General features: G+C 45.0%; 1 protein-coding gene across 2 annotated transcripts in view; it reads left to right on the top strand.

Annotated features, from left to right (window-relative positions):
• The window catches only part of NR2C2 (nuclear receptor subfamily 2 group C member 2), a 101,057-nt gene that overhangs the window by 81,763 nt on the left and 7,225 nt on the right, over nt 1–12,069 (top strand). For both annotated transcript variants that reach the window (XM_043588209.1, XM_043588210.1), the window contains 6 exons: nt 2,527–2,660; nt 3,596–3,773; nt 4,895–5,016; nt 5,824–5,963; nt 8,728–8,865; nt 9,843–9,948. In XM_043588209.1, coding sequence (XP_043444144.1) covers nt 2,527–2,660; nt 3,596–3,773; nt 4,895–5,016; nt 5,824–5,963; nt 8,728–8,865; nt 9,843–9,948 — 818 coding nt within the window. The remainder of the gene's footprint in view (nt 1–2,526; nt 2,661–3,595; nt 3,774–4,894; nt 5,017–5,823; nt 5,964–8,727; nt 8,866–9,842; nt 9,949–12,069) is intronic.

Here is a 12,069-nt window from a genome sequence, read left to right as displayed (position 1 = left end):
GTGATTGATGCATAGTGGGGTAGAGAGAAACCAGAAGCCTGAAAGTAAGGCCCAAATAACCTTAAAACCTGATTACCAAGGGATTTCACAGCACTGTTCTATGGTACCATCCATGCAGAGACTGAGAATAAGAACCAAGAGACTCCAGAGTCTGCTATCTTGGGAGCCCAGCACCGCTCTTGGGAGCCATGTGCCCTCTTTCCTACATCTCTGCTTCCTTCAGTACCCCCGACACAGGGGTGCTGGGAAACTTGAGTTAGTTTTATAAAGCACACAGCATGCAGTGACACTCAGTAAATGAGGAGCTAGTCATGGTCATTGGATGGAAGAGAAAGGACACAAACTGTGGTATTTAAGTAGCAGTTAAGAGAAAGAGCTGCAGAGTCAGACGTGTGCTCCTACCTATTCCTTCCTCTGTGGTGTGGAAGTTTTTCATGAATAACAGAGTATATACAAAGCACCTAAAGGGAGCTATTTTCAGAATCTGTTTTTTAAACCTTCCACTTTGAAAGATTAAAATTCAAAATAACGTACCTTAAGCAAGCACAAAGATACTGCAGAGCTCCCCTGTACCCTTTACTCAATTGCTCCCAGCAGTTTATCTGGCAAGACTGCAAGATGGTATCAGAACCAGGATGCAGCACCGGTACAGTGTGTAGGGAGTGATCTTTTTCTTTTTTCATTTAAGCTTTCTTTCTCTTCAACACATCTTTCTGTCATGACAACCTGCATCATTTAACAGCTGCACAACCTTCTGTTATATGGTTGTTCGGTGATTTGTTAGTCAGTTCTCTGCTTATGATCTTTTCTGCTGTTCTGGTTTTTCACTTTTCTAACCAGATACAACAAACATTTGTTTATACATCTTTTTTTTTTTTTTTTAACATTTATTTATTATTGAGAGACAGAGACAGACAGAACATGAGCATGGGAGGGGCAGAGAGAGGGGGAGACACAGAATCTGAAGCAGGCTCCAGGCTCTGAGTTGTCAGCACAGAGCCCGACGCGGGGCTTGAACTCGCAAACCGCGAGATCGTGACCTGAGCGGAAGTCGGATGCTTTACCGACTGAGGCACCCAGGCACCCCTGTTTATACATACCTTGATTTATTTGTTCAAATATGTCTGGTTTTCTTTTTTTGTTTATTCGAGATAAAATTCACATACCTGAAGATTTATCCTTTTAGTGTTACAGTGCAGTGCAGTGGTTCTAGTACTTTCACAAGGTTGTACAGCCATCACCACTACCCAATTCCAGAATATTTTCATCACCCCAAAAGAAACCCTGCACCCATTAAGCAGTCACCTCCTCCTCCCCTACCAACTGCTACTCTACTTTCTGACTATACTCTACTTTTCTGATATAAATGGAAACATACAATATTTTGCCTTCTGAGACTGGCTTCTTTCTCTTGGCGTAATGTTTTCAAGTTTCATCCATGTTGTGGCGTGTGTCAGCAAGCACTTCGTTCCTTTTTATTGCCAATTAATAAGCCCTTGAATGACTAAACCACATTTTACATATCCATTACATTCAGCTGACGAACATTTGAGTTGTTTCTACTTTTTGTCTATTATGAATAGACAAATATGCTACGAACATTTGGGTAATTTTGTGTGTGTGGACGTATGTTTTAATTTCTCATGTATATGACTAGGGAGTGGAATTGCTGGTCATATGGTAACTCTGTATTTAAACTTTGTGAGGAAGTGCCAGACTTTTCTACAGTGGCTGCACCATTTTACATTCCCGCCAGCAATGTATGAGGGTCCAGTTTCTACACATCCTCCCCAGCACCTGTTATTACCTGTCTTTTTTATTATAAACATCCTGTTGGGTGTGAGGTGGTATCTCATTGTGGTTTTGATTTGCATTTCCAGTGATGTTGAGCATCTTTTCATGTGCTTATTGGCCATGTGTGTCCTCTTCTAAGAAATATCTAAATCCTTGGCTCATTTTTTTTTTTTTAACTGACTGCTTTATCTTTTTATTTTTGACTTGAAAGAGTTCTTTAGATATTCTGGTTACTAAACCATTGTAAGATGTGTGTTTTGCAAATATTTCCTCCCATTCTCTGGGTTGTCTTTTGTGTGTGGAAGGGCAGGGTTTCTTTTTACTTTCCTAATAACTTTTTTCTTTTTTTAAGCTTTTATTTTTAAGTAATCTGTACACCCACCGTTGGGCTCGAACTCACAACTCCAAGGTCAGGAGCCAATGCTTCACCAACTGAGCCAGCTAGGCACCCCATTTACTTTTTTAATATCTTTTGAAGCACAGAAGTTTAAATTTTGGCAGTGTCTAATTTGTCTGTTTTCTGTTACCTTATTATATGTATATTTGTGTAACCACCATCGCAGTCAAGACACCGAACTCTCCCCTCACCAAAAAGTTCTCCCTCCTGCTGCCATGCTGAGCTCACACCCCATAGATACTGTTTTTAAACTACCATTATACCTTCATTGGCCTGAGAGTCTTTTATGTGTGTGTTTGTGTTCATCTTTAATGTTCTTGTTTTTTGTTTAATAGGCAGAAACAAGCCAGGGAGCTCTGGGCACACTGGCAAATGTAGTAACCTCCCTTGCCAACTTGAGTGAGTCCCTTAACAATGGTGACGCTTCGGAAATGCAGCCGGAGGACCAGTCCGCAAGTGAGATTACTCGGTATGATCCCATGAGGGTGGAGGCTCTGCCCAGTGTGCACACTTAGCTGCTGTTTTGTGAGGGCTGGCGGCAGCATTTTGACACCCACCCTGTATTTAATCAAGGATGGTAAAGTCACAGTGTCCCTGCACATCTGTCTTCCTTCACATTTTAACTATGGGAACCAGGATTCGTTTATATTACATGATATAAAACAATCAAAGTTGCTTTTCATTCCAAACAATGAAAAAGGAAATGGAGTGACTGAGTGGAAGCAGGGAAAACCCTTCAATAGACAGGTGTTCCTTGCATTAGTTATTTTGAGTAAATATTAATAGTTCATCCCCTTTCCCACTTCTGTTTTAGCCTATTTTTCCAAATAGTCTAAAGCTTAAGTCCATCAGGTGTTAGCTACTAGCGTTAGCTGGCCCTGGACATCCGTAACCGGCTGCAGAGAGTTTCTTCTCCATAGGCTCTCGTGTTTGCTCCTTTCCTGTGGGACTGGTCACCCCTACCTGTCTTGCCAGGCTGGGCAGATGTACAGCTGGAGGCCACACAAGTGCCCTGGGCCTCGTGATCTCTTGCAGTCTGATAGCAAAGAGGATGGGATTCGAGTTGGATAGAATTCTGTTTCCACCATTTACTGGGTGGTTGGTCTTAGAAGAGTTATGTAACATCTCCAGGCCTCAGCTTTCACATCTATAAAATGGGGAGGGTTCTACCTTAGAGAGTAGTGTGAAAAATAGAAATTATGTGTTAAATAATATATAGCTTAGTGCCCATGATGATGTGTGGACTGTACGCAGAAACTTTCATTGTCATCCCTTCCCCCAGCAGGTAGAATTTAATGATCTTTTCCCCATTGCATGGTTTTTCTAGATTATGTCTCAGCTAGAGTTCTGTTCCTCCTAAAAGCTGTGGATTCACACCACTGACTGCTTCATTTTTGCTCACAGGGCATTTGATACCTTAGCTAAAGCACTTAATACCACAGACAGCTCCTCACCTCCGAGCCTAGCAGACGGCATAGATGCCAGTGGAGGAGGCGGCATCCACGTCATCAGCAGAGACCAGTCCACACCCATCATCGAGGTCGAAGGGCCCCTCCTTTCAGATACTCATGTCACATTTAAGGTGAGTGCATTCAGCCTATCCACATGCCCCAGCCTCCCAGCCTGCAGTGTAAAACCAAAATCTTGTAGCAAGCTCATTTTCATGTTGTGGCTTTTGATCCAGACCTGGTGTTCCAGAACAGTATTCTCATTAAAAAGCATTTTCACTCCATTTTGCTCATTTGGCTCTCAAGGTAACTTGCCCTGAAGCAGGTGTGGCCTGTCCTTGCCAAGAGGGGTTGACAAGGTGCTGACCCTCGAGGGTTTTTAATGGACTGCTCTGCCTTTTCTAGGATGGCCTAGCTCCAGCACAGGCTCAGTCAGGCACCTTTGTCTGTTTCAGCATGCAGGCAGCCAGCCCTCATTCCTAGCCGCTGGTCCTGACCGCTTGCCATCGCTAGCCACAGAACTTTGAAGAGCTATTAGTCTTCCCCACAGGCTCCTCCATGGCCTTGCTTCCAAAAGACACTCCTCAGTTTCTAGGGCTACAGACCGTGTCTTCCTATCCCCGAGTGCTCTTGACTAGAGAGGCCTGACCAGTCACTTAGGAAGACTGGGTCCCTGCTCATAGTTGCCCACTGGTGCCAAGAATATAGGTCACCAGTGGGATTCCAGCATCAAAGGCATTAATGCCCCTTCTGGACAGTGGAGCTCTGGAGCCCAGGCCTGAGCATTCTGATGATGGGATCTCGTCCTCCCACCATATGGGTTTCTTTTCAGCTCTCACTCACTGTTACCCTGAGGCCACCTACCAAATGCCCACTAGCTATGAAGTTGACCCCTGTTCCCAGATTCAATTTAGATTTTAACCTCCAGCTCAAAATGGAATTGCTTTAGAACAAATAGCAATTTAGTTGAGGCAAAAGTTGAAAAGTATGTCTGTGTGTGATTGAGCTGGGAGGTCACCATCATTGACCACATTCTGAGAGCCATCAGGCCCGAGTTCATTGGGCAAGAGACCACAGGGTGTTGGTGCCAGCCCCCCGCTGCAGAGGACACAGGTTTCATAAGGATGGGTCTGCACAGGAGCTTCAGCATTAGAGATTATCACAACTCAAGTGTCACAGTTGTTGAAATGTGACAGGGATTCATGTTGACCTGTCTCTCTGTCACCTCCTGTGCTGTGTGCCTCTTCTTCTCCAGCTCACCATGCCCAGCCCAATGCCAGAGTACCTCAATGTGCACTACATCTGCGAGTCAGCGTCCCGCCTGCTTTTCCTCTCCATGCACTGGGCCAGGTCAATCCCAGCTTTTCAGGCACTTGGGTAAGTGGCCTTTTCTCTCTGTGCATATCTTTCAGCAAGAGCCCTCCCCTCATTAGGAGTGGCCCAGAAGATATCTGAGGGCCATTCTAGTTTGTTCCTGTGATCTCATTCAAGTGACCCTGATTTTCTTATTAAACACACTAAGTGGACTGGTAGCCGAGGTCCATGGTTGCCACTATTTCGGTGTTACTCAAACTTTTATCAGCCTTCTCCATATGCCAAGGACTTGGTGCTGAGAGCCAGGGATGGAGTGGAGCAAAAGGCAGGAGTCATCCTGAAATGTTGAGACAAGTAGCAGGAGCTCCTCAGATAGGGTCATACTGTTTGCAGCATGGGAGCCATGCTGTCCTGAGTATAAATCATCCAAGACAGGGCTGAAGGCTGGCGTGGCTGGCCTCTTCCTGTCTCCAGTGCCAGCTTCTCCCCTGCAGAGTTTGCAGACCCTCTGTTCTCTGTCTGCAGGGTGTGTCTCCCACCCCCTTAGCTCTTAGCCCTTGGATCACTGCAGCCTCTTCTGACAGCCATGTCAGGGCCACTGTGAGTTTAGAAGGCTGTAGGAGATGCCAGTTTAGTCATACCCATTCAGATTTCTCATTACTGAAGTCTAAAGAGTCTTTGTTAAGAGAATAGTTTATCCTCAGAGGGACTTTAGTTAAGAGATTCACACAGACAGTGGTGTTTTCAGAGAATGGTCCTGAACATACCATAGACCTTCAAGAAACACTTGCTGAATCGACTTGTTTGGGGCAAACTGGGCCCTGGAGAATGCCAGCATGTACCCACACCCACTCTGACCTCTGTCCCCAGGCAGGACTGCAACACCAGCCTGGTGCGGGCCTGCTGGAACGAGCTCTTCACGCTCGGCCTCGCCCAGTGTGCCCAGGTCATGAGTCTCTCCACTATCCTGGCGGCCATTGTCAACCACCTGCAGAACAGCATCCAGGAAGGTAGGGCTGGGCTGGGCTGTGGGGGATTGCATCTCGGTTCAAGCTGACTCCTTGCAAACTGGCCAGCCTCAGTGTCCCACAGCATCCACAGGCTGAAGGTAGTTTAACATTTAAGTCCTAGGACCTTTACTAGTGAGAACATTTAAATTTCCACCCGTCTGTCATCTTATAAGGCATATGAAAGGCGAAAAAAAGATAATTGAAAAAATTGCCAACTTCCTGATACGTAGGCATTTGGTGATGTTTCCAGCATAATCTTACATTTCCATCTTGATTGGCAGGCATACATGGAAAAAAACTAGTTTTTCACCTGTGGGGTGAAAGAAAAACCCAGTTTTTCCCTACTGTGCTTCTCTTCCCTGCATGTCTCCTTTACTACTCACACAGAACACTTTTTTTTTTTTTTTGAGAGAAAGAGCACGAGAACACGGGGGAGAGGGGCAGAGGGGGAAAGAGAGTAAATCTCAAACAGGCTCCATGCTTAGCGAGAAGCCTGATGCAGAGCTCAATCTCACGACCATGAGATCATGACCTGCGCCAAAATCAGAAGTTGGACACTTTACCAACTGATCCACCCAGACTCCCCAAGCACTTCAGTTCTGGAACTTGTAGTCACCAATGTGTGGAGGTGTTTCCCCACAACAGGCAATTCCCTGTGACACCAGGTGGGTGTCTTACAATTTAATTCAATTCTGACACTGTCTACCCAGAGATAGTGTCAGATCCCACGGGTGTTAAGGGCTCAGTCCCATAAGACCCTGTCCCCAATACACACACACAAATCCAGGCTATCACCTGTGCTTCTGACCAACCTGCTGTAGATCAGAGGTTGCAGCAGCCCTCAAGTTGGATTCATTCACTAGCGTTGCTCACAGAACTTGAGGAGACACTTAAGTTCACCACTTTTTGGGGCGCCTGGGTGGCGCAGTCGGTTAAGCGTCCGACTTCAGCCAGGTCACGATCTCGCGGCCCATGAGTTCGAGCCCCACGTCAGGCTCTGGGCTGATGGCTCAGAGCCTGGAGCCTGTTTCCGATTCTGTGTCTCCCTCTCTCTCTGACCCTCCCCCGTTCATGCTCTGTCTCTCTCTGTCCCAAAAATAAATAAACGTTGAAAAAAAAAATTTAAAAAAAAAAAAAAAAAAAAAGTTCACCACTTTTTAAAAGGATATGATAAAGGATACAGATGAACAGCCAGATGAAGAGATACATAGGGTGAGGTCTGAGAGAATCTCAAGTGCAGGAGTTTCTGTCCCCGTGGACTTGGGGTACTTCACCCTCTGGTGTGTGTGTGTTCACCAACTTGGAAGCTCTCTGAACCCCATACTATTGGGATTTTATGATGGAGACTTCCTTCCTCATGTGGGCATGATCAATTATTAACTCCGTGTCTAGTTCCTCTCCCCACTCTGGAGGATGAGGGACGGGGCTGGAAATTCCAAGTTTCTCGGCATGCCTTAGTCTTTCCAGGGGCCAGGCCCCATAGATTCACCTCAAAAGATGAATCCTAGTGCTCTTAACACATAGGAGCTTACAAGGGTTTTAGGAGCTCTTTATCAGGAACAGGGTCAAAGACAAATATTAGAATAAGATGTCGTGGTAGTGCTCTTAGCACTTAGAAATTAACAAGGGTTTCAGGAGCTCTGTGCCAGAAACTGGGGGCAGAGACCAACAGACAGATTTTTTATTATCTCGTAACAGGTTACCCTTCCCCATATAACAAATTCTCACAATCCTAGAGAGACTATTATCACAGTAAGGTCCCTGGATTGCCCCAAGTGAAACAGCAAGCAGAAGAGCCAGGCACAGACAAGGGTCGTGCAGACCCCCTAGTCCAGGACACAGTTGCATACCCAGCTGCTGCTCACGAGCGAAGGTGACTCTCTTCCAGAAAGATTTGTGGCAACTACCTAACATTTGGTGGTCAGATCCCAGCCATGTCAGGACAGGAGATAGCCAGTGCAGATAGCCCTCTGCCTGCCGGAAGTCCATAGTACATCAAAGACAGTCTTGAGGGAGCACACCTAGGATTCAGCACTGACACTAAAAATCTACACCTGATACTGAATTGCAGTTGAGCTGCACTTTTCATTAGGCATTCCAGATGTTTGATTATCTAGGAATTCGAGTTACCTATTCACACCTTTGTTTTTCTAGTTACTCCTTTGGACTAGTAACGTAAAGCTGATTTTTTTTTTTTTTTTTAACCCTGTAACATTTTGTTGATTTTAAGTTAGATTTGTTCACAAATGAGGATTGGTTTCCTTTATTTTTAACTGAGTGTAATAATACTAATACCTTCAGCAAATACTACCATGAAGATTAAATCGGAAAACACACAAAATTGTTTCCACAACTAAAAAATGTCGACATTTAATGGTCATATCGTAAACATTTATTAAATGCCTGCAGAGACTTAGAAAATCTGACCACTGTTAAGAATTGACTTATAGGTCTTAAGCACAGAATAAAAGGAGTTACCAGTTTGTGCCTATAGGCCAAAATTGCTGCCCAACGTGGGGCCAGGGAGAATCGCTGGTCTGGGGGATTATTACTGAGACACCATACATAGCAGAGTGGAATTTGGGTACCTATTGTCACTTCTCCTTCACCTGGAAACTGAGGCTGTTAACCATCTTAAGGTAAATGGTTTTCCATTAAAAAGTGAAATTATTTTCTCTTCTCTTTGAATCTGTGGCTCCTCAAAGCAGCTTGTGTTGTTATTCTTACCAGCCTTTCTCAGAGGATCTGTGATGTTGATTTGTAGATAAACTTTCTGGAGACCGGATAAAGCAAGTCATGGAGCACATCTGGAAGCTTCAGGAATTCTGTAACAGTATGGCGAAGCTGGATATAGACGGCTATGAGTATGCATACCTTAAAGCTATAGTTCTCTTTAGCCCCGGTAAGATATGTGGTGGTGACTCACAACAGTTTTCCGCCTATGTCTACTGATATTTCTGAACATGAACGTGTTGTCACGCTGTCAGCCATGTAGAGAGAGCCCTGCCAGATTGTATGTGACAGAATGTTCTCCTAAAAGGTGTGCTTTGCTAGCTAACATAAACACATAACGTTCTTTTAAATTGTTTTTATAGTCCCAAAGACATATGCCATAGTGCCTTCCAGATGTTTGACTTCATATGTTGAATAGATCTATTCTGTATCCTAATTTAAACCATTGGCCAAACAAGACTTCAGCATACAAACAGAGTAGTATACTACTGTCCAATGTCCTTTTTTATTCATTTTGATTTGTTTTGCTTTCCTTTTTGCCAATTTTCAGTTTGTATTAGCATATGTCCTCCAGTACAGACTGAAACTGCACAAGTTTACCTGTTCCTGGAGGACAGTAGCAGCAGCTGAAGAAGAGGCAGCAGGACTGTCTGGCTGGCCTCACTGCCCCCCTCTCGGCTGTTGTCTTGGAGCCTCCAGAGAGGTCACTCAGGCTGACTGCTGAACTCGATAGCAGGGTTGGACACCGCTAACTCCCTCCCTTCTTCCCCAGCCATCCACTCATGAACAACAAAGTAGCTAATAAAAATGGGAGAAATTATGTATTAAATATATAGAAAGTAAATGATAATTTCTAATCTCATGTGATAGTTCCAAGCCAGATGTCCAAACCAAGCCAGGTGGGGCTGGTGAGGCTGGTGTGACCACTCAGGAGCCCAGCCCTCTCCCGGAAACCCTCAGGCCTTGGCAGAGCATTGAGCAAAAACTAATGTTTTAACAGTAATATCCAAACCAGATCCACCTTCAGAGTTCAATCTACATTGTACTTGAGAAATTTGCCAGAGGCTTAATTAAAAATACTAAGAAGTCTGCAAGCGAGGCTTTCAGAATACACAAGGCAATTCAGGGGTACTTTTCTCTTTTTAGACCATCCAGGTTTGACCAGCACAAGCCAGATTGAAAAATTCCAAGAAAAGGCACAGATGGAATTGCAGGACTACGTTCAGAAAACCTATTCGGAAGACACGTACCGGTGAGGCGCAAAGATACACACTCTTGCTGTGGGGCAGGAGGGGGTGCAGCTGGATCTGTAGTCACAAATATAAATTGTCAACCTTTCCACGTCTGGCAGCCCGGTGAAGCCTCCTTTTGATCACACTTTAGTTCTTGCATTTCATGGATGGTAACAGTGTGTGGAAAGTGCTAGGTGGGAGGGGCAGGAATACTGGACCATTCCAGTGTTTGCTGGGTAAACTGCAGGTGGAAACTTGCGTGGTTCTTCTGTAACATGAGGGTTTGGAATCGTTGCTGTGTAATTCCCTCCGAGGCTCACATCGTGCACAGACGGTAGTTCTCACGGAGATTCCCTTTGTCCAGAAGAGCAGCTGTGCCCCCGTGGTCTGCGTCCACTGAAGAGGCCAAGCTAGCGTACGTGATAGCAAAGTTTTTGTTGACAGAAACCGACCCCGACCTCTACAAAGGAGTGAGTGGGTTATAGAAAATAGTAATTTTGCCGTCAGATAAACTGATTTTTTTTGAACTCCCATTTTTTAGGTAAAAAAGTTAGTTTGTATTATTTGTAATGATTGGGCAGCAAATACATGTATATACACATATACTCATAGATATACATGTGAGCCTTTGTCATGCAAAACTGAACAGGAAAGTTCTGAAATAGGGCAGGATGCCTGGCAGGCTTTCCAGCCAAGGAGTGGAGGAGCTCTTTCCCCATGACCACTTCCAACCCACTAGAAACTCCATGAATTACTGAGGTCATGTCAGGCAAACCATTTAATATTCCCTTCCCCGCCCTGTCCTCTCAAAATAAACACTGGAGCAAAATTGACCCAAAAGATACACGGCCCCACTTCTCTCCATGTGTGTCCCCTTCACAGACCTCAATCCCAAGATGCCCCACAGAATGAGAATGCCAGGCCCCAGGGACCCATTTCTGTGGTGTGATTGGCAGACCTGTAGCTGGCCCTGATGGGAGAGAACCTCCTCTGCTTTTGGCACACCTCCATGGCCCAAGCATAGCTTTTGCCAGAGCAGGATCCATTTTGACTGGAATCTATGAAAACCTCACCATGAGTCTCAAGTGATTACAGCCTCAATACATATAGAATGGGACTGCCAATGGGAGCTCTGCCACCCATACCCAGAGCTCATCCAACCCAGCCAGGTACGCGGGCAAGCTGTCCCCAGAGGTAGCCATGGGCCTACTCCCACACAGTGTCCATGGTCAGAAGAGGCTGGAAATGCCCCTGTAGGGACTGCTAACAGAACCACACAGCACACTAGAGTCATCTTGACAACAGCAGCTCTCTGGCCTTTGAAAGTAGGTGTTTCTACAAAAATCTAGTGAGGGACCCAGGGATAGATAAAGGGCATGGTAAGAAAAGTGATTTGGAACCAAAAATGAGATAAGGGAGGCTTTCTCATAGGATAGGACTCAGAAACTCACTCAAAGACAGTTCCCCCAAAAGCCCTAGGACGGTTGACACCCGTTTCTGCATTGTTTTAGTCTTTCCCATTTTATGCCTTTTCTCATACTGTCTGCTCCTCCTGAAATAACCCTTCTATCCCTCCCCATTGTTTATATCTCTGCTGAGAGAAAAACCTCAGCCAGCCTCTAAGGCCCAGCTGACCTGTCCCCCCACCCCACCCCAAGAAGTCCGACTTGATTGACCCTTGCTGAGTTTCCAAGATCCTTCATCCTGTCTGCCCCTTCTGGTCTGTGGTGGTGTCCCCTTACATCTTTGTGTGCCCTGCAAGACTCATGGTGGCTGGGCGAATGGACGATGATGCTGGAATGCTGCTTGCATAATCTGTATTTTCTCTTTTTAAAAATAACAGTGTTCACTGTAGGAAAGAAATTAGAACATTCTGGAAAGTAAAATGAAAGCTTTTCAGTTCCTGTAAATAGCACTATCCATAGTTAACGTTTTATGCATTTCCTTCCAGAAATTTTTTATGTCTGTGTAACTGGAATCATAAAATCCAAAGTAAGGTTTTGTAACCCTTTCTTCATGTAATGTTCAACAAGCATACTTCTGCATTTTCTGTGGCTGAGGAGATGCTGTCATTTCTTTAGAACTTTCCTGCTAATGAAAATATAGGTTGTTTCCAGACTAGGCTGGCACGCAGTGAGCAT

This window comes from Prionailurus bengalensis, chromosome A2, assembly GCF_016509475.1.
Source record: "Prionailurus bengalensis isolate Pbe53 chromosome A2, Fcat_Pben_1.1_paternal_pri, whole genome shotgun sequence".
NCBI classification, from domain to species: domain Eukaryota; kingdom Metazoa; phylum Chordata; class Mammalia; order Carnivora; family Felidae; genus Prionailurus; species Prionailurus bengalensis.
The sequence above is the reverse complement of the archived record's forward strand: the minus strand, read 5'-3'. Positions and strand labels throughout refer to the sequence as shown.